Source organism: Rattus norvegicus, chromosome 12 (genome assembly GCF_036323735.1).
Source record: "Rattus norvegicus strain BN/NHsdMcwi chromosome 12, GRCr8, whole genome shotgun sequence".
NCBI lineage: Eukaryota > Metazoa > Chordata > Mammalia > Rodentia > Muridae > Rattus > Rattus norvegicus.
Genome location: NC_086030.1, coordinates 49,609,726 through 49,630,882, shown reverse-complemented (window position 1 = coordinate 49,630,882; position 21,157 = coordinate 49,609,726). Strand labels below are relative to the sequence as shown.

The 21,157-nt window shown below is 49.5% G+C and overlaps 1 protein-coding gene across 1 annotated transcript in view; it reads right to left on the bottom strand.

The window, feature by feature from the left end:
- Positions 1 to 16,755: 16,755 nt before the first annotated feature.
- Myo18b (myosin XVIIIb) overlaps positions 16,756 to 21,157 on the bottom strand; it is a 193,066-nt gene continuing 188,664 nt past the window's right edge. Inside the window, exons 41-42 of the mRNA XM_006249578.5 lie at positions 19,006 to 20,230; positions 16,756 to 16,964 (exon numbers count right to left, since the gene is read on the bottom strand). Of these exons, the coding sequence (XP_006249640.2) occupies positions 19,018 to 20,230 (1,213 nt within the window). The 3' untranslated portion in view covers positions 16,756 to 16,964; positions 19,006 to 19,017. The remainder of the gene's footprint in view (positions 16,965 to 19,005; positions 20,231 to 21,157) is intronic.

Here is a 21,157-nt window from a genome sequence, read left to right as displayed (position 1 = left end):
TGGGCTTGAGCAAGGGTTTTTGTAATTTGTACAATATGCTTTTAAGCCTCTTAGAAACCGAACCCAAACTGGTGGTTACCTGAAAAGGACTCATGAGGTGACTTCTGTGCCTGCTATCCTCAGCAGACTCCCTCCAGAGACGCTCAGCCCATGCCCTACAAACATTCAAAGACCCTTCTTCTTCTTGACCTTCTATGCTGAAATGGCTTCAAGTGACTCCCTTCCCCAACTTTCCATGTCTAAGTCTGATATCTATTGCTGTGATAAAACCCAAATACATCTATGTTTGTGTCAATCCGGCATGAATCAACAGCACACCCCATAATTCACACCTTTAAATCTCCATCATTAATGTAGTCATCATCACCATGATCACCACCACCACCATCATCATCACCATCATCATCATCGCTGTTGCTACCGCCACCACCACCATCATCTCCTCTGGATTAAAGTTCTCCAGCCACCAGCTCCCTGCTTCTTCTCGCATGGAGCCCATGGAAAGAACATTGAATCTTTTCCGTAGTGGGCGAGGGAGGGGAGGAAGGTAGAGCTTGTGTTTGTTGGCCCTGTCGAAGGATTGATAGAAGATATGAGTAACTGGTGGCTTACCCTCTCTCGCCCTCACTGGTCTGCTAACTTGAGATGAGCTTGCTCATTCTCCAGGAGAATAAAAGCACGGGCTGCTGATACTATCTCAAAGCAATGTGCAGCAAGGTTGAACAGTTGGAATCTACTCACGCATTTGCATGAGTCTCCGAGTCTGACTGAGCCAACCCGTGGCACAGCCAGCCACCGGAACTGGACTGTTCCAGGTGACCTCAAATGCATGGTCCAAGACACACATGCTGGGGCACTGATGGAAGCACAGGATCAGAACCAGCCACGGGTGTTCACGGGGCACCTGGAAAATATTTGGTGGCCCATCCACATTGCTGCTTGTCCCTCCACGAGCAGGGAGAATATCTGTGTGAATGTGGGACATCTCAGTGTGTCTTAAAGTGCAGAGAGGAATGTTCCAACAGATGCATAACCAACCTTGGCATCCGTGGTTCCTGTGTCCATGTGTTTAATCCACCAGGTCAGAGAGGTTTGGAAGAATCTGCACTCACACTGAACACACGGAGACTTTTCCTTGTTTGAGCTTTGGCTGTTCATAGAAGGCATGAAACCCATCCCCACAGACGCTGGGAGATGACTGCATTTAACCATACTCTCACTTGTGCTTTCTAAATCGTTACACACATTTACAATGTTGCACGTTTTGTATTCGCCCTTGTACACACTTACAATGTTGCACACTTTGTATTCGCCCTTGTACACATTTACAATGTTGCACACTTTGTATTCGCCCTTGTACACATTTACAATGTTGCACATTTTGTATTCACCCTTGTTAGGCATTAAAAAGTCTAACCGGTTGTGAAAGGAGACGAGTTTGTCAGGAACTGTGAGCAAGGAACCCCTTGGTGGCCGCCCTTCAGCACTGGGCTCAAAAGATGGGTGCACTGCTTTTACCTTAGTCCCAATTTTCTTAAATTCAAGTTTTACCACACATAGAGTCTTCTCCCTAGGGAGAAAATGACACTAACTTGGTGCAAAACTTGGTTCAAATGCAGTGTTTTCCTTTCTTGGCCGTGTGACCTGGGCGGAACGTCTTCCCCAGATACCTGTTTGCTCTCCACGAAATGGAAAGATTGTCCATTGTGCATAAAAGAACTGAGTGACATCATATAGACCAAATACCCAGGATGCATCAGGAGATAATAGATGCTCAATAAATGGCAGTGTGTCTGTTTTGGTGAGTGTCTGCTTACAACCCACACCTAGACACTGGCTTATCACCTCCCTCCTCAAAATTGAGACATTTTGGGCAACTTTTCTACCTAACTAAAACCATCCTCAGAACCTGCAATGGGATCTCCTCATCGAGGTCCTGAACAGCAATGCTAAAATCCAGGGCCAGGAAGATAGCTCTGTCTGTGAAGTACTTGGTGTGAAAGCTTGAACCAGAGTTTGATTCCTGGAACCTAAATACAAATCAGGCATGGTGGTTCACACTTGTGATCCCAGTGCTGGAGAGGTGGAGATGGAGATGTGGAGATTACTAGGATTCACTGAAAAGTCAAGCCAGCCTCATAAGTGAGCCCTAGGACCAGTGAGAGACTCTATCTTGAAAAGATGAGCTGGATGGCTATCCTGAGGAACACCTGAGGTTGACCTCAGCCCTTGGCCTTCTACACAGGCACATGAGTGAGAGCGTAGGTGCTCACACACATACACACACACACACACACATGTCCATGAGCATGCACATATATGCACAGAGACACATGAGTGTACACTCATATACATACTCATACATGCACAGAGGCACACAATTGTATAACTACATGTGAGCACACAGCAGGGCATGAGTGGACATGCGCACACACACACATGCACAGAAGCACTCGAGTGTACATCCACATGTGAGTGCACACAGAGGGATATGAGTTTCCATGCACATGCACACACACATATACAGAGGCAAACAAGCATGCACACCCACACTCATGTGCACACACACACATGCACACTCATGTGCACACACTAACATTGAGTGTGCAGTGAAACACAAGATTCGTGGTAATGCCCAGGAGTGACAATGTCTGATCCTCACTGTCAGATGAGTAGCCTAAAGGTGAACAGGGAGTGCTCAGTGGTACTCAGTCAGTGAGAACCAGGAGGGGGCGGGGCTGTGTGGCTATTCCCTGCCCTTCATTGCTCTCAGTCACCACACTGTTAGGATGTCCACCATACACTGTGGCCCATACCTCCATTACTTCCATACCAGGCCTGTAGGACATGGAGTCCTGAACTTACCCCAAACCTGGCCCGAGGGTTCTTCTGAGCGCCAAACATCTGTCCACCCACAGTCTGTTTTTGGAGTCTCCTACTCAGCCTGCCTTGCTGTCCTGCACTGTGGGAGCTCATGCTGCAGCTTCTGGTGCACTGTTATGATGCAAAGGTACACTTGTGTGTCCATATCTAGCCACAGGTGACTGGCTCCTGTTTCTCTGCTGCTCCCTGCTATGTGAGTAGCCAAGTTGTCATAGGAGTTGTGTCTTTAATAAATGCCTAACAGAACTCATTGATTTATGATCTAATTTCCCGCTGCAGATAAAGAGGGCTGTGCTTCCTGGGGCCATCCTTTGTGAGACTTCTTGTGTACTTTCTGAAGGCCAATCTCCATGCCCCACCCTTCATGGGGGCTTCCTCACTGGCTTGTTTTCCACGGCTGGGCATCCAGAGCCACTGTCCCTCAGTTCTTCCCCAGCCACTCGGTACAATTTGCGTGTCCAGTTTGCAACGTGCAAAGTTCAGATTGCAATGTTTGATTTGCATGTGTTCTTAAACCCCAGGCTCAGAGATCCCACAGGGAAGGGTGTGGTCATGCATCTGTGTCTATGGGTCAGGAGCACATTATTGTGCAAGACAGCAAGACAACCACTGCTCCCTATTTGCCAAGCGCTTTAAAGTTTACAAATGCGTGCACGTTATTATCTCATCGGGAATGAATAGGCTTCGCTCCCGACAGTTAAGTAAATGGCAAATGGGACCTGCGAGTCTGGAGCAGCCTGGCATTGGAAACAGTCCTCTAAACCCAAGACCTGGTGTCTGCAGCACTTGAAACAATTGCATGTAAATTAAATCTCTGTCCTTCCATTCGCTTTAGTCTTGGCTTTCTGCCACTGTGAAATGTTTTCTTCAGTCTCCAGGTTGGTGGCTTTGCTCTCCGCTGCCACTATGTCCTCTAGTGGACATCGTGTCTCCCTGATCTGGGGTCTGGCCACACCTGCAGGGTGAGGTATGTGCACACTCATGAACACACAGAAGCATGCATACAAATGCACAACACACACACACACACACACACACACACACACACACACACACACACACACTCTGCAGGGGAGATGACCAGCAAGCTTTCTGACATTCGGACATCAGTCACACATTTGTGGCTCTGTGGGGCACGGCAATGCTGAATATTTTCTCTTGCTACTGTACCCATAGTACCAGAATGAAACGGTGGATCCCAGCTTCAGTGAGTCAGACATGGAGTGGAGAGATGGCTCAGTGGGGACAGCACCTCCTGTGTGAGCAGTTGGATCTCCAGCATCAGTGTGGAAGCCCAGGTGTGATGGCATGCATCTGTCCCTTCAGTACTGGGTAGATCAGACAGGAGGGCCCTGAGGACTCCATGCTCAGTCAGCCAGGCTTAGAGAAACTGTGAGCTCCAGGCTCAGTGAGAGAGTAGCTCAGAAACAAACAAAAGGTGGAAAATCTAAAAAATCAAAACAAAACAAAACAAAACAAAAACAAAACAAAAAAAAAAACTTGGCAAGCAAAAGCAGGGACATCGGCCATTCTGCCTCTGTGCACATGTACTGCGTGTGGACACCCGCACACACGTGCACACTTATGTGCATTCAGGAATGCAAAAGAGAGCCAGTGTTTCATTTCTGCAGGAGGAAGGAAGCAGCTATAGGCAGAGCCCCAGAAATCACCCAATCATAGTGGCAGCTATGATGGCGGTGTAACAGGTGCACACTGCTGACAAGTCCTGTGCTGGAAACCTCCCCACGTCCACCAGCCTCACTGGTCAGTGACCAGCTAGGACAGATGTCAACATGTATTGTGTTAACCCCATATAACAAAATGATTTACTTGTAACATTTATAAAGTCAGAAATGACACACCCTCTGTTTCTTCATGTGACCCGCATGTGTGCAATCTGGCATGTACCTGGCACTCCTGGCTTATCTGAGCTTCGATCAGCTGCATTCAAAGGTTCCCACAGCCCTGTGCAGCTGCTCTGCTTTACTGGACAGAAACGGGCTAACTCATGGCCCCAGCCAGTATCCACCACCCTGGTGATGCTCCTCCCCTCAGTGAACTGTGTCCTTCGATATGCAGGACACACACACACACACACACACACACACACACACACACACACACGAGAGGCAGAGACAGTGGTGCAGTGTGTTCCTGCTGAATCCTTCCTAAACCTGAGCCACAGTGGCCAGCCCTGGCCATGAGCCAGCCACATAAGCAAGGTCCCTTTGGGTGCTCCTACTGTTGCCACCCCCTCCCATCCCATCAAGATGAGGTGTGCAGTCAGTGAACTACAAGTGACGATGTGCCTGTGTCTTCAGTTGCCCTACTGTGGGCAGTTAGGTCTTCCACACCAACTGGTGAGCAGAATCCAACAAGGGGAAGGAAGGGTGGGAGGATGTGAGTGCGGTAGTGCCCCGATGTAACTTTTTTATTTTTAGCATGATCACACTGAGTGTTGGGATGGGACAGCCCCAAAGGGGTTAAGAGTAGAAACAGAGTCTAGGTGAGCAGTGAGTACATCATTCATGGAAGGTCTCTCTGCTGGGGACTGTGACTGGGAATGGACAGAAGTGAGATATTCTCTCCCTTATCCCCGCCATGTCTGTGTGAGCATGCACACACATGCATGTGTGTGCATGAGGTGTGCATGTGTCTATGTGTGTGCTGAGGTGTGCATGAGGTGTGGGAGTGTGAGTGTGTGCATGAGGTGTGTGTGAGTGTGTGTGTATATGTGTGAGTGTGTGTGTGTGTGCTCATGCATGAGTAAAGGCCAACTGTGGGTGTCTTTTGACACTATCTACCTTGCTATTTTGATACAGGTTTGCTACTGGCCTGGAGATCACCATTTAGACTGAGCTGGCCAGCCAGGGAGACTTGTCTCCCCCATCTCTGCCTCCACAACACTGTGGTAGCAAGTGCATTGCACACCCAGCTTCTCTTATGCTGGTCTGTGTGTGTGTGTGTTTGTGTGTGTGTGCATGAGGTATGTGTGAGTGTGTGTGTATATGTGTGAGTGTGTGTGTGAGTGTGTGTATATGTGTGCATGAGGTATGTGTGTATATGTGTGTATGTATATGTGTGAGTGTGTATATGTGTGAGTGTGTGTATATGTGTATGTGTGTATATGTGTGAGTGTGTGTGTGTATATGTGTGTGTGTGTGTGTGTGTGTGTGTGTGTGTGTGTGTGTTGGTACTGAACTCGGGTCTTTGCGCTTGCAAGGTTTTACAGGCAGCGCCCCTTCTCCAACCATCACTTGGGATATTTTCATGGTGGAGTCTAAAGTCCCCCAGCAAATATGTTAGAGAGAGGTGCTGGCGATATCTGGTGGAAACAACAGTCCTTTCTGCTTGCCACGGAGCCCACTTGACAGTGATTCTGAGAGTCAAAGCTCCAGTTCTCCCTTGAGACCACTTCCCAGGCTCAGTGAGCACACACCAGCCCCTCTGACCCTATGCCCCAGCTCGAAAGTGCACAGTGACCGGCATGAATTATTAACACGTGCCTTAAGGTTCCCTGACAGCCTCTGCATTCAATTGCTTGCTCTGATTCCCCTCCTCCCCTGCGCCGGAGGCCGCCAGAGTACCACAATTGTCTCATCTTTACAAATTAATGCTTAATGACGTTGGAAGCACAGACATTGTTAAATGGCTGAGGGTTGCCTGGCAGAGTCGGGCTCCCTGGCAATAAAAACATAACCGCTGTGTACTTGTTGATCTGGCTGGAGCAGAGCCCCGAGCTTGTGCCTGACCCACACCCTGTGGGAAGTACACTACGGAGCCCCACTCACTGAATAGCTATTTTTTTGCCACAGGAATGTCGTATAGCAGATGTTCGTGACAATCCATGAGTGCGCAGGACTCCGTGTGGAGCACTTACGTGCCTGGGACTGTCGGCGAGGTGCTTGGCTTGGTTCTGTAAATCTCTTCCCGTCTCTGTGAAGGCCTGTGCGCTGAGCTGTACGTTTTGCTTAAGGAAGAATTGGTCATTATCAGCAAGGCCTGTGGTTACTCCATGGTCCTCGGCTTCTAGGACCTCCAGCTGATGGAGAATCAGCTTCCAGATAAAGATGGCAGACTTGGAGCCAAGCCCTTGGCTAGCGACTGAACCTGGCCAGAGCCCAGTCATATCTGCCCTTTCCTGGAGTCCAAAGAGGACATCTTGGCCTCAGAGTCAGGTTGGCATAGTTGAGTGGGCGTTGGTATTCTGTCTAAGCTCCACCCCCACAGTTACCTGGTGTATGCTCCGCCCCACAGTTACCTAGCAACAGCCAAATATGCCTGACTTACTATAAAAAGTGGCTGCTTCCCCTCTCCTCAGTCTCTTCTTTGCTCTTACTCCTTGCTTTTGCCCTCTTCCCCTCTTCCCCTTTGTCCCTTCTCTCCCCATTCCCCTTCCCTCCACGTGCTCATGGACGGCCTTTACTCCTCTCCTCTTCTACGCTTCTTCTCTCATTAAACCTTTCCACGTGGAACCATGTTGGTTTGGTGTGGTCTGTCATGACGCAAGCTGAGATTTCTACTCCAACAGCAGGGCCATGATGTAAGGCTTGAAGCAGAACCTTTCTACATCAGGTGACACATCTTCCTCGGGGTCTGGTCTTGCCCTGCCAGAGTTCACCCTCCCAGGCGGATTTTCCACAATCTTCTCGCGCTCATTTCTAACTCTGCGCGTGTCTCTCGTTTCTAAATGCCCTAGCTGACAAACTGGCTGGTGGTCGGTTTCGTCTAGATGGCCAGAGTGAGCGCCCTGAGTTGAGACAGGTACAGAAGGATATAACCTGCTTGAGGCCCATGCTCATAGTGCATGCCCTCTTCCCTTAATGTCTACTGACTAGAGAAAAACTCTCACTTGGAGGAAGCACTCTGCCCTTTCTGGTGAGCCTGCTGAGCTCACACAACAATGCCAGGATCAGGTGAAGGAGGAGAGTTGGTGACCTTTGCCATGACTGGCCCTGGTCACTGCCATGGAAGGAATGTCCCTGGAGGTAGCCTTGGAGTCTTGTCCTATGTAACTTCCAACCCCACAGGTCTTCTTTCCTCAGACTTGAACATTGCGTCTTACCCAGGTTTCAACAGCCACCCAGCTCCCCTCCCTGTCATGTCTTTTCTGTCCACAGCTACCATCACCCACCATCTCCCGCTCCTCCACCTCTTACTCCAGGTGCTTTCTGTACCACAGTGGGACTTCTGTCTGCTGGTCAAATCCAGATCCAACATGCGGTTGTCAGCTCCAGAACTAGAGTTACAGGGGCTTGTGGGTGCTGGTATCTGACAAGAGGAAGGAAGAGAAAGCAAAAGGAGGGCACCGCTTCTTGGCAAGATTCGGATGACTAGACGGCCCTCGAGACTACGCACTGGTGTGTCTCTGGGCATTGGCTTTGAGGCTTCACAAGACTTGCACTGTTCCAGGTGTGTCTCTCTGCCTCATGCTCGTGGATGAAGATGTGAGCTCTCAGCTACTTCCTCGGCTCCCTGCCTGCCTGCTGTGGTGCCTCCTGCCATGATGGTTGTAGACTCACCCTCTGAACTGTAAACCTCCAATAAACTATTCTATAAGTTGCTTTGGTCGAAGTGTCTTATCATGGCCACAGAGTTGTAATTAAGACAGCTGGAAATGCATTTGCCTTAAATAGATCCATTTTTAATAATAATAATAAGTTATAATTATAGATTTATTTATTTACTATGCATACAGTGTTCTGCCTGCATATACACCTGCAGACCAGAAGAGGGCACCAGATCCCATTACAGTTGGTTGTGAGCCACCATGTGGTTGCTGGGAATTGAACTCAGGACCTCTGGAAGAGCAGCCGGTGCTCTTAACCACTGAGGCATCTCTCCAGCCCTTAATTGTTATTTTTTTTGAGATAGGGATTCATGTCCCCTGGGCTGCTCTGGAATTTGCTATGTAGCTGTTGATGACTCCAGACTCCAGATCCTCCTGCCCTTACTTCCTGTGGCCACTAAGCCTGGTTTTATATAGTGTTGGGTACTGAACCTGGGGCTTTGTGCATGCTGGGCAAGCACTCTACCAACAGAGCCACATTTCCAGGTCCCTAAATGCATTTTTAAGAAAATAAATTTGGCATGCCACAGACTGGGGACTGGGGGTGGGCCACCTTCAAAGCAGATTACTGACTAAGGACTTGCCTACAGGAGACATAAAAAAAATCTTATAACTTGGTGATAAAGAGACAAGAGTGACAGTAAAGGCCTCGGCAGATATATGCAAGAACATATGCAAAACACTTGAAAAGGGTACTCAGCTCAGGTAGACATTAGAGAAACACCCAGTAAGATCACAAGGAGGCTCTGCTGTGCAGCCACCAGGACAGAAAGTAGCTGCCGGTTCCAGCCACTGTGGGTCACACTGAGGAAGACCTGAGTCTCTCCAACTCCTCCAGGAGATAGGACGGACAATCCTGATGGAATTTATCACAGTTAAGTGCACAGCATTATAGGATTCTGATGTTCAGTCAGTGGGAGTTTATCCAGGAGACTGAGAATAAAAGTCCATAGAAATGAATCCAGTGCCCAAGGCTAGGGTATTCTAGGAGTGTCTACACTGCAACCCGGGACAGTCAGCTGCAGGGAAGTCATAGAAAGACAATCTGTTCTTTAGACAGATAGTTCAGCACTGCAGAGGAAGCTTTAAAAGAGAGGAAACAGAAAATGACCTACTGAAGTGACTAAAAGATTTCATTTGTGGAAGTCTGTGTGTAAGAGTATGTACATGTGTGCACACGTATGTGCATGTGATTGCAGGACCCTTGACAGCCAGAGGATTAGTTTAAGTCTCCTGGAGATGAAGGAATAGGGGTGATGGGGAACCAAACTCTAGGGTACGGCAGCATGTGTTCTAACCACTGAGCATTCTCTCCTGTCCTTGAAGAATTAAGAAATGATCTGCCTTGACAGGCATTTGTCAAACACAGATCCACCACCATGCTTTCCTTTTGAGGGCATATACAAAGTAGACCTCAAACCTACAAAGCAATAAAGCAACATCGTTACCAATGTTGTAGCTATTTTTCAATATATCACCCACCTGTTACCTTTTCTTCACATTTAGCTGTTAGGGGCTACAGAGGCAGGGCTCTCTGTTGCTTAGCACAGTGCCTGGTACCTGGCAAACATGTCGAGAGCATCCATAAACCATCAAACTCATGAATGGAGGGCAGGAACAGAGGGGAAGAAATTCCTAGGTGGAGAGACCTGCCCTGTATTTATAGCCCTCGGGCTTATTTGTTCTGGTTTTCTGGACAAATGGGAGCTATGAGCACTCCATTCTGCGTATTTACAGTGCAGCCTGGGGGCTGCCTGGGCGCTAATCAGCATCCCTAAGAAATACTTTACCTTTAGAAAAGAGGACATAAATATTCTCTAACCTAAGGGCCAGAACTGCTCCACCAGGTTCCTGGAGGCTGAAGAACAGCCCTTCGCTTGTGCAGAGAAGCATGCGAGGGAGCTGGAGGGAGGGGGTAGGCAGGTCTGGGGGCTGTTCATGTGTCTGGCCTGTGAAGGTCTTCTCTCTTCCTCACAGGCAGGATGTGCCCTCTCCAATTCCCAGCTGATGCCATAGAAGGCTGACCAGTGGACCACCCTGAGGGTGTGAACCCAGGCACTGTCCTGGCTCTGGTGAGTGCTGGCTGGGACGTCCAGGAACCTAGGGCACCAAGAGAGTTCCCCTAGTTCATCTCCCACTCCTCGAAATCTCTTCTGAGCCAGCCACCAGAGCAACCTTTCCCATCCCAGGAAATCCAAGTCAAAGCTGGACCCAGAAGCTCAAGGCAGTCCTGTTGCCCATGGGGCTGCCCCTGCCTCAGCGCTTAAAGGGCTCTCTTCTGGGAGACCCTTCCATCCTGGGAGGGATGGCATTTGCTACCTCAAGTAAATTCCTCCCATCTCACTTGGAAGGGAGCAAAGGTGTTTACGGAGTCCTGCATTGCCTGTACCATACATTAAATTGGTAGGTTGTTGTGAGCTGTTCGAGCTCACGGAAAAGCAGGGTTTGCAAGCTGCAGCGCAGCTCCCACCCCCAACTGCTGGATGAATGAATGTGAAATAACTCCCACACTCAGCCTGGTCGCTGAGCACCTTCAGTGGAATCTTCTGCCCCACCCCCAGTCCTTTTCTCCCCTCCCCCAACCTCAACCTCTTCCCCCCTCCTTCCTTCCTTCTCTCCCCTCTTCCTCCCCTCCCCCATTTCTTTTTCTCTCTTTATTTTCCAAGATGCAGTCTCATGTATCCCAGACTGGCCTTGAATTTACTGTGTAGCCCAAGATAACCATGAGTTTCTGATCCTCCTGCCTCCACACCCTGAGTGCTAGGGTAACAGGACACGTCCCAGACCAACCACTGTCTGAGCCTCAGTTTGGGGATTTTCCTTGACACCATCTCATTCTTACTGACTAAGACTTTTCTGAGATCTGGGCACATGGCTCAAAATGACTTCTTCATGGAAATAAGAAGAGAAGTTGGCGAAGACACTTAGACACCTGGACCTGCTCTGTGGCCCTGACATCTTCACATCTGGGTTGTGTTCTATGATGGTACATTGAAGTGTGGGGTGTGTGTGTGTGTGTGTGTGTGTGTGTGTGTGTGTGTGTGTCTGTCTGTGCACATGTGTATGTGTCTGTGCACGTGTGTGCACACATGCATGTGTGTTTGTGCACATGTGTGTGTCTGTACACGTGTGTGTGCACACATGCGTGTGTGTGTGTGTATGTGTGTGTGCACATTCATGTGCGTGCACATGTGCCTAGGCCAGAGGCCTGGTGCTTTCCTCTGACTCTCTCCACCTTGCTATTTGAGTGGTGTGGGATTATGTCATACAGGTGAGGCAGGTACAAGATAGAATGAGGACTGTCATTGGACGAGAAGGAAGGATGGGAAGGAGAAAAATTCGAGGGAAGAGAAGTCTGGAGGAGACTAGAAGGGAAGCTGCAGAGAGAACATGGAGGCTAACGTCAAGATTCCACTCTGTATTTACAGGTTGTTATGAATATTATTAAGGGATGGATGTGTATAGGGCTTTGTATGTTTAGGTGGGCGATTATGTCTTATCTTGGGTCAGAGGTTGTATGTTCTTTCTTATGGAGAATTGAGTTTGGGAGAGTGTGTTGAGGCAGAGACACTGGATGTGTGTTTCTGGCAAGATATCTACCAGATATCGTGGGGCACTGTGTGCCAGACCTAGTGGGAGGGGAAGACAGACCATTTTTTTATAATTTTACAACAACAGAGTGGAGGTCTCCTGTTGAACTTGACAACTCAGATTCAGCCCTGTCAGCTACCCAGGGAGCTCCAGGGCTCCTCCTGCCCCCTCTTTACTGGAGGTAAATGAAGCTGTATCCTGCCTTTCTGCTTTGGTTCTTGGGAATAGGAGTGCATGCTTGTGCAACGGGCACTTCGCTGACCTAGTTCTGCTGTTGTTTCGAGACCGACTTTATCTATGGAACACAGACTGTCCTCCAGCATGCCAGCCTCCTACCTGGACTCAGTGCTAGGATCACAGGCTTGAGCCACTATGCCTGGCTTAGTAAATTGACTCTTAATGATTTCTTTTTAGAATTTCTGTTCTTCACTGAGAGAGGAAAACCTCTCTGCTGTTAGGTTCCACCTTTCTGGAGGTGTCCGTACACACGATGGAGGACTGATAACAGCCCCTTCCTTCCATTATAAGAATGTTTCTGAAAACAAATGTTTTCTCAGCTTTATTCTCCCCACAGAGTCTCTCTCTGGTGCTGGATTTGTTTCCCTGCCTCTTGTCTGTGTCTTCACAACTACACAGTCCTCTGCAGAAAAGCAGGGTCCTTTTGCATGTCCTTTTGTGTCTTAGCGTTTCTATCACTGTGAAGAGACACTATGACCAAGGTAACTCTTATAAAGGACAGCATCTAATCAGGGCTGGCTTACAGTTTCAGAGGTTCAGTCAGGAACATGGCAGTGTCCAGGCAGACGTGGTACGGGAGGAGCTGAGAGTTCTACATCTTGTTCCGAAGGCAAACAGAAGACTGGCCCACCCCCCACAGTGACACATGTCCTCCAACAAGGCCACACCTCCTAATAGTGCTACTCCCTGGGTCAAGCATATTCAAACCACCACATTCTGCCTGTCCCACTGTCGCCTCAGCATGGGAGCAGTGCCCAGCGCTGTGTAGATGCCCCTCATACCTTGGTTGAATGAGAGCTGTAGGTGTGGAGACTCTCACAGGGGCTCCTGTTCTCCAGGCTAGGAAGTACCGTGAAAGTCCAATGCCAGGAGGGTCATGTGACTTTTCTTCCGATGTCAAAAGAGCCTTGCTTTGAGGGATGAGGCTGGGAGATGGGACATGTTTATCTGGCTGTCACACATTATTAATACAGTTATTAATGTGTTAAACTGCCACTCACAACTGTCTAGTATATGCCAGGAGCCAAACTGTGACCTTGTAAAACTGGGAGCGCGCTCAGTACTGTCAACCAGGGTCATGTTTGTTGCAGTGAACTTTCCAGAAGGGATTACCTTCAACCTAGTTGTTAGGGCAGGCTTTGATCATTCTGAGTGTTGGGAAAGGAACTTTGTATATTCAGAGAGACTCCAGATGGATTCGGTGAAGATCTGTGGGGACAGACAGACTGAAAATGTGGAAGGATGCAGAGGACAGTTCTAGCTATGAAGGTCATAGAGAAAGTCCCCGGAGAAACCACGTCCAGGACATGTGGTTTCAGATCCATGCCTTATAAGCACTTGAAGTAAACCCTTGTGCCTGAGGCCATGCAGCCAGCACAATTCTGTGATCTCTAGCAAATGATACAGTGTATCCACAATGCTCAATGGACTCTATTATCCAGTGTTCACGCTGCAGAGAGGAAGAAGCTGAGGATTAGGGAGAGGGGTGATTTGGCAGAGGCTCTGTAACCCTTTGAGCCCTCTGGTGGGGCCTTTATCGACCCCGTGGCAAATTCAGTATGCTTCTGGATCACGCTCTCTTCTCCACCAGAATCTCTGAACCCAGATATTCTGCATGCTCCCCCACAACCTGATGAACTGTCTTTCTGCTCTGGGAAATGGTAGGCTAAAGGAGGAGGCTCCAGGCTCCTCAGTGGAGCTCTCAGTGGGATAATGGAAGACATTCGTGAGAACACAAGCCCACTGCACCCCACGGGTGTTGTACCTGGAGCTCTGCACCCCAGCCCAAGCCCCTCGCCCTCTGACTTTCTAACCGAGCATGCTCAGAACTGAGTCTCCACCCTCCCACCTGCCTCCGCGACCACTGAGCATGCTCAGAGCTGCCTCCACGCCACCCACCCCCACCACTGAGCTTAGAGCTGATGCGCCGCCCCTTCCTCTTACTCATTGTCTCGATTCGTTTGTGTCCACTCTAGCACCACAACAGAGAAACCTCGAAGTTCTAGTGGCAAACGTCCCAGAACATGACCTTATGTGGAGACGGGCGATCAAGTGTAAAAGGGGTTCCTTAGGATGGGGCGGTTTCATATGCACAAACAGGGAAGATGGTGAAAGGAACTGGGGAGAAGAGAGCTTCCCACGCTCCTCAGATGGCTGGATTCTTGGCCATTGGCTGCCAGCCTCCAGAACTGAGAGAGGATACACACACTTCTGTCCTAAAGACTGCTGTACTCTCCTCACAGCCAGGTATACCCAGAATCCACACAACTACTACTCAGGCTTTGGGTCCCCCACAACACACTGTGTTTGGGGGCGGGTGGGAGGAACGGAGACCTTGGAAGGAATTCAGAATCCCTTGGGTCCCATATTTGTAAAAAGGGGTCTCTGCTGTTATCTTTCAGGGCTTTTTGTGACACTACGAGGGACAGCTATGTAAATCCTGGCCCGGCAGCAGCCACATGGTGTGTGATCAATGGTCACAATAGCTGGCTGTTATTAACTGGTAATTATTATTCTGACTCCTCTGAGGGCGTTTAAAGAAAAAGGTATCTTGGCTGTGAGGTTGGAAGTTGTGCCTCATGAAGTTTATGGTTCCAGTGTGCTGAAGTGTGAACGCTGGGGCTGTGGGTAGGCAGAGTTTAGTGTGAGAGGGGCTGGCTTTGGGTGGGGCTGTGAATGGGAAGGGCAGAACATGGGAGGAGCCTGGTGTGGGAGTGGCTGAGCATGGGAGGGGCTTGGTGTGGTTGGGGCTGGCTGTGAGATTGTGAGTGGGGCTGTGAGTGGGAGAGGCTGTCTGGGTGTGGCTGTGAGTATGGGTGGGGTTGAGTGTGCATAGGGCTGGGGGAGAGCATAGTCATAAATTCTGTAACACACCGGACACTCATCTATTCCTGTCTTGTGTTCAGGGTGCTCGGCTCATTCATTCATGGAGGCTCTTGAATATATGCATGTTTTTGTGTACTCACCAAGCAGATAGAAAGGACAGGATGGAGGTAAATGTGGGAACCCAGGGAGATGAAGGACAGTGACCTGGGCCTGAGTGTTCAGTCCTATAGTGCTGGTAACAAGCATGTGGGCCTGAGTGTGGATCCCAGGTGAAAGCTGGGCTTGGTGGTTCTGGTGGTTCTGAGTGTCTACTGATCACTTTGAGCACTCCATCAGTCGACATTTGATGGCATTGTTTGGGAAGGGTTGCGAAGTATGGCCTTGGAGGAGGTGTATCACTGGAGATGGGATCTGAGAGTTTAAAGACTCACGCTATTTCAGGTCCTCTGCTCTGCTTTGTACTCATGGTTCCTGATAGGGGAGCCCTCAGCATCCTGCTTTAGCTACCATGCCTGCCCCTTGCTACTGGGATGGGGTGGGGTGGGGTGACTCTATCCCTCTGTAACCAAAAGTCCTTCCTTTCTATCACAGAGACATAGAAGTAACTCATGTAGAGCTGTTATCCCAGCACTAGGGAGGGGACTTGACCTAGACTCCTGGGGCCAGTTGGGCAAGCTGGGTGTGTGAATGCAAGCTCAAGGTAGAGAGTGATAGTGGAAGATATCCAGTGCCTGGCGTCCATATGTATCTATACACGTTCATACACACATATGCACCCATACATGTGTATGCATAAATATGTATCGGTACATGAGCATACACACATACATACCCATATATGTGCATGCACACATATGCGTCCATACATGTGCATATACACATATGTACCTGCACACATACACACCTATATACCTGAATACACAATATGCACCCATACATGTGCATACACATACATACCCATATATGTGCATGCACACATATGCGTCCATACATGTGCATATACACATATGTACCTGCACACATACACACCTATATACCTGAATACACAATATACACCCATACATGTACATGCAAACATATGTACCTATACATGTGCATACACATATATGCACCCATGCATGTGCATGCACACATAATGCACCTATACACATGCACACACATATGCACCTATACATGTGATATACACATATGCACCCATACATATGCATGCACACATACACACCTATACATGTGCATACACACATTTGTACCCATACATGTACATGCACACATTTGCACCCATACATATCTGTACACATATACACCCATACATGTACATACATATGTACCTGTACATACGCATACACATATATACCTGTACACCTGCATACACACATATGCACCAATACATGTGCATACATGCATACACATCACATGCCCATGGGGCAGAGAGTAGGGGGATCTAGGAAGGCCTACTAGAAGTGGTCACACTACTGCAAAGATGAAATGGCTAGATGGAGAGGCAGGTCAGTGCCTCTAGACATGGCTGGAGGGAACTGGCAGGGTTCAGCCCGTTGTGTTGACTCCATTCTCTGGGACCCACCTTACTGCCCCACCTATACCCTTCAGAGTCCAAGGTGGCCATGCCTGAACAGAGAAACCACACAGACTCCAGGGAAGGCAACTTTATTTAATGCAGACTAAGCATCTGCATAGCCTGGTGACCTGCTAGGACATGTCTCTCTGGGCCCATCCCACGTCTTGAGGGTGGCCATGTGGTCTGGCTCTGGACGGCAGGCCCCAGGAGCCTGGGTGTCTCTCTCTTTCTCTCCAACACTTTGGAGTAGGGAGTCATTGATGGCAGCTGTGTCTGGGGACGCTGGAAGGAAACACAGGTGAGAGCGAGAGCTGAGAAGGTCTCCTGGGGAAGAGGAGAAGGCAAGCCCGGAATTCTTGGACCTGGAGAGAATTCTCTCTGGAGCTTACTGGAGAGGAAGCGGGGAACTGAAGGGCCACCACTGGAGGAAGGCAGGACAGATTTCTAAGGGGCCTGCTGTTATTGGGTCTGGACTGTTCCCAAAGGCCCAAGTTTAAAGGCTTTGGGAGGTGCTGAAAAGTGGTTTCTAGTCACTGGGGGAACCCCTCCCCAATAATGTCTCTATGGGCCTTAGTCTCTTCCTCTTTCCCCTTTTTTGTCTGCCCTGAGGGAGTAGCTTTGCCCTTGGTACTCCCCACATGCCCAAAGCCACAGAGTCCATCCATGATGGATTGAAATTTCCAGAACCCCGAGTCATTGTGAACCCTTCCTCTTTATGAGTGGACCACAAGAGGCAGGCCAGCCCAGGACAAAGTTAGAGTAACCTGCCCTCCACTGAGCAGAGGCCAGGCTGTTTCTGTCACTTGTGTGTGTGTGTCTGTCTGTCTGTCTGTGTCTGTGTACATGTGTATATGTATGTCTGTATTAATGTATATGTATGTTTGTATGAATGTGTATATGTGTATATGAACATGTGTGTATGAGTACATACATATACACGTATATATTTATGTATATATATGTATATATCTGTGTATGTATGTGTCTATATGAATGTGTATGTGTGTCTATGTGTATGCACATATGTATGTGTATATATGTGTATTTGTTTTTGTATGTGTGTGTGTGTGTGTGTGTGTGTGTATGTGTGTGTGTGTGTGTATTTGGGACAGGGTCTCATTATGTACCCCTGGCTGCCCTTGAACTTGTGACCCTCTTGCCCAAACCTCCCCAGCATAGGCATCATAAGCGTGTACCACCAAACCTACAACCAACCTTGCTGATATTTTGCATTTTCATTAAACCTTCAAGTTCTGGTTACTGTCCACTAATTAGCCTGCTGAGGATAAGACCCCATGGCTCACCCATGAGCCATGCTAGCCTTGGGGGAGGGATGAGCTGAAGCTGGGGCTTGCCTGGGGAGTGGAGCTGTGCGGTGTTGTTTAGAACCCCAGCCTGGGAATCTGGGAGACCAAGTCAGTGCTCACCAGTACAGTGAACACTCCCTGGGAGGGAAGAGGGCACTGGAGTTAAAAAAAAAAAGTAATGGCAGAGACGAGGTGCACGCTGGCCCGGAGCACCATCCCCTTGTGGACGTATGCTCTTTGCTTGGCCTTTGAAACTGCTTTCCATGTCCCCGAGAGCATAATAATATAAATGAATATCAGATCCTTACTTGGTAATTGAGAGTAGAGAGAAGGCCATGCTAAGTCAAATTAATTTGCTTGGATATAGCCCAAGCAGGTCTCTGTGGAAGGGGCAGTGACTTTACAGTGGCCTGAAGGTACCTCTTGAAGGAGCAGGAGCACAAGAGCACAGGCTGCCAGGAGACCTGGGAGCTGTGGCGGTTCACACACTGAGCAATTACATGCAACCGCTTGGCGCCTCTGCCTCCGGTTTTGAGATCCCGTAGTGGGATGCTTGTATCAGCTGAGAGCCACAGAGCATCTCTGGCTTCCTTGCTTAGGACATCTGGGTGGCAGGCAGAAGGACAAGCCTTAGAGAGGCAAGGGAGGATTCTGGAGTTCAGGGTCCAAGTGATTTTGAGCTCTCTGATCCTCAGTTGGTCAACCTGTGAACTGGGGATAAATTGGCAACCCACAGCCGATACATGCATTCAGTAGAGATTGCTCTGCATGTGACAAACACATACCCTGGGCTTGCCCCCGTCCCGTCACTGTATCATCCTCCTCCAGGACCCTCTGTTTTCTGATGCATCCCCCTGCGTCTTATAGTGACTTATGTGACTCTGACTATAGCCTCTGACACCTTGAAGCAAGCCACCCCGGGGTTAAAGCTGAGCAAACCCCCATTTCCATAGAGGCTGCCTGAGCTGCTGTCTGTCCTTACTGGCCATCTGTCCTTACTTGCCATCTGTCCTTACCTGCAGCGGTCCCTACTGCTGGAGGTACTTTCTCATTATGCTTTCGACATCATCGTCTCTCCTCAAAGAGCCAGGCTCTCTGTGCTCGGGGGACATACGCTCCCCACCGTCACCCTGGAGTCTTGGGACTCTTGGACCACCTCTCATGCCATCTGTACTTTTGAAGGACAAGATGGAGCCGGAGGAGGAAGAGGAGTCAGAGAGGTGAGCGGGGTCCTCCTTGGCCTCTGGGTTCTTCTTCAAAATGGTTTTGATCCCCGAGAGAAAGGAGCGGTCGGCGGCCTCTCCCATCTCAAAGTGGACGCCTGGATGCTTTGAAGCCTCCTTCCCATCTTTGGAAGCCCCAGATAAAGCAACATCAGGCTTCTTGATGGCCGGGAGGAAGTCATCAAAGTCCACTTTGGTCTGGCGTCTGTAGTTGAGGCTCGGAAGCTTCCAGCTGAACGGGTCGCTGTCCGGAGTTTCTTCCATCAGATGAGAGAACTGTCGGTTCTGGAAGACAAGAGGTTCCTTGCCCAGGTCTAAGCAGGCTGCGTCGTCCACGGAGGACTCCAGACACGGCCTCCTGGGACGAAGTGTAGGTGACAGGAGTGCTGTGGGGGAGCTCAGCTTTCTCCTTGTGCTGGGTCCTGATTCTAAGAGGGACTCGCAGGAGCCAAACCGTGTCTTCTGCTTGTCAGGCAGCCGGGTGATGCCCTCGGCACCCTCTGAGGTGATACACTTGAGACTGGTGGACCGGGAGAGACCACCTGTGGCCCCAGCGTTCCCCTCTGCTCCCAGAGGAGATTTTACCCTGGTCCTCAGCGAGAGATCCCCCTCATCGCTGCTGGCTCTGCCCCTCCTAAGTGAGAAAGCTCCGGTGGTCTGGAAGATGGGGAACACGGGTCCATCACCCAGATGCAGAGTGGAACCCTGGCCTCTCTGGGCTCTCTTCCTGCGGAGCTCTTCCACGAACTCTGAGAGGGCCGCCGATGGGCTGGGCAGGGGTGACACGACCTCGCTCCGAGAAGTAGGAGATGAGGACAGAGAACCTGGCCGCTCCGGGGTGCTTTTTCTGTGGACAGCAAAGCCTTCCCCGTCCCCCAAATGGTAAGGCTTTTGTGGTAAGACTGGGTGGAGAGATACAGAGCCAGCCCCTGCGGTGTCTCTGGGAGCATCCCAGTCTCCATGAAGCACAGTCGATGCTGGTCTCGGCCTCTCGGAGTCTCCAGCTTCTTCACTTACCCTGTGTCAAGAGGAAAAACCGCAATCACTAGAAACTTCGATTCACGAGATCTAGGGAGTTGCTAAGCCCAGGGGGGGGGGGTGAGTGTTATTTTGTCTCTGCAAAGGCTGACCCTACCACCGCCCCACAGCCTCGAGTGAATCACGTGACTTGATGTGGAGACTCCAGCTGTGTAAATGATTTTGTGCTTCTTTCTGAGGGCATAATTTCTATCTATAATTAAACCCAGCTAAGTACATTTGAGTGCATCAACCCAGGAGCTACTACTGTGGGAGACATGGGTATTCTCTTTGACTGGGTAGAACAGAGGTACGCTGAGTAAGTAATTCACTTTTGCAAGCATGGAGAGGAGACACGCAGGTGTGGCTTATTTATTTAAGGGCAAGCTCAGAGGACAGCTCCAACAAGTGGGGCACTGGAGCATCAGGCATCCCAGTTGTGTCTTGGTGAAGTATTTTATGAGACACCTGGAAGATATTGGGGGCAGTTAAAATCATTTCCCCTAAAGGAAAAGATTCAAATGAAATCAGCTCTTCAAGGGGCCAGTGTGGGTGACGGTGGAGGTGGGGCAACAGGCAGCTTCTATGCTGGGACACAAGGTTCCATTTTTATTCAGCAGTGTGTGGCAGCCATGCATCACATTCCCGAAGCCAGGGTCCTGAATTGCGTGTGAGACTATGTATAAAGGCTGTTATTTGAAGGAGGAAGATGGCAGGCCTGCAGTATTTCCCTTAATATATAAAATATTTCTGAGCCCTTCCTCTCAGGGAAACAAGCCCCTGTCTACCCACTAGTGAAGAAGTCTCATAATTTATTTAAAAACAGAAGGTAACATCAGATGTCAGATCTGGGCAAGGAGAACAGAGCTGCTAGAGCCAGCCAGCAGTGAGGTGGGACCAGGCAAGGTGCACTCAGGCTCTGGCTGCT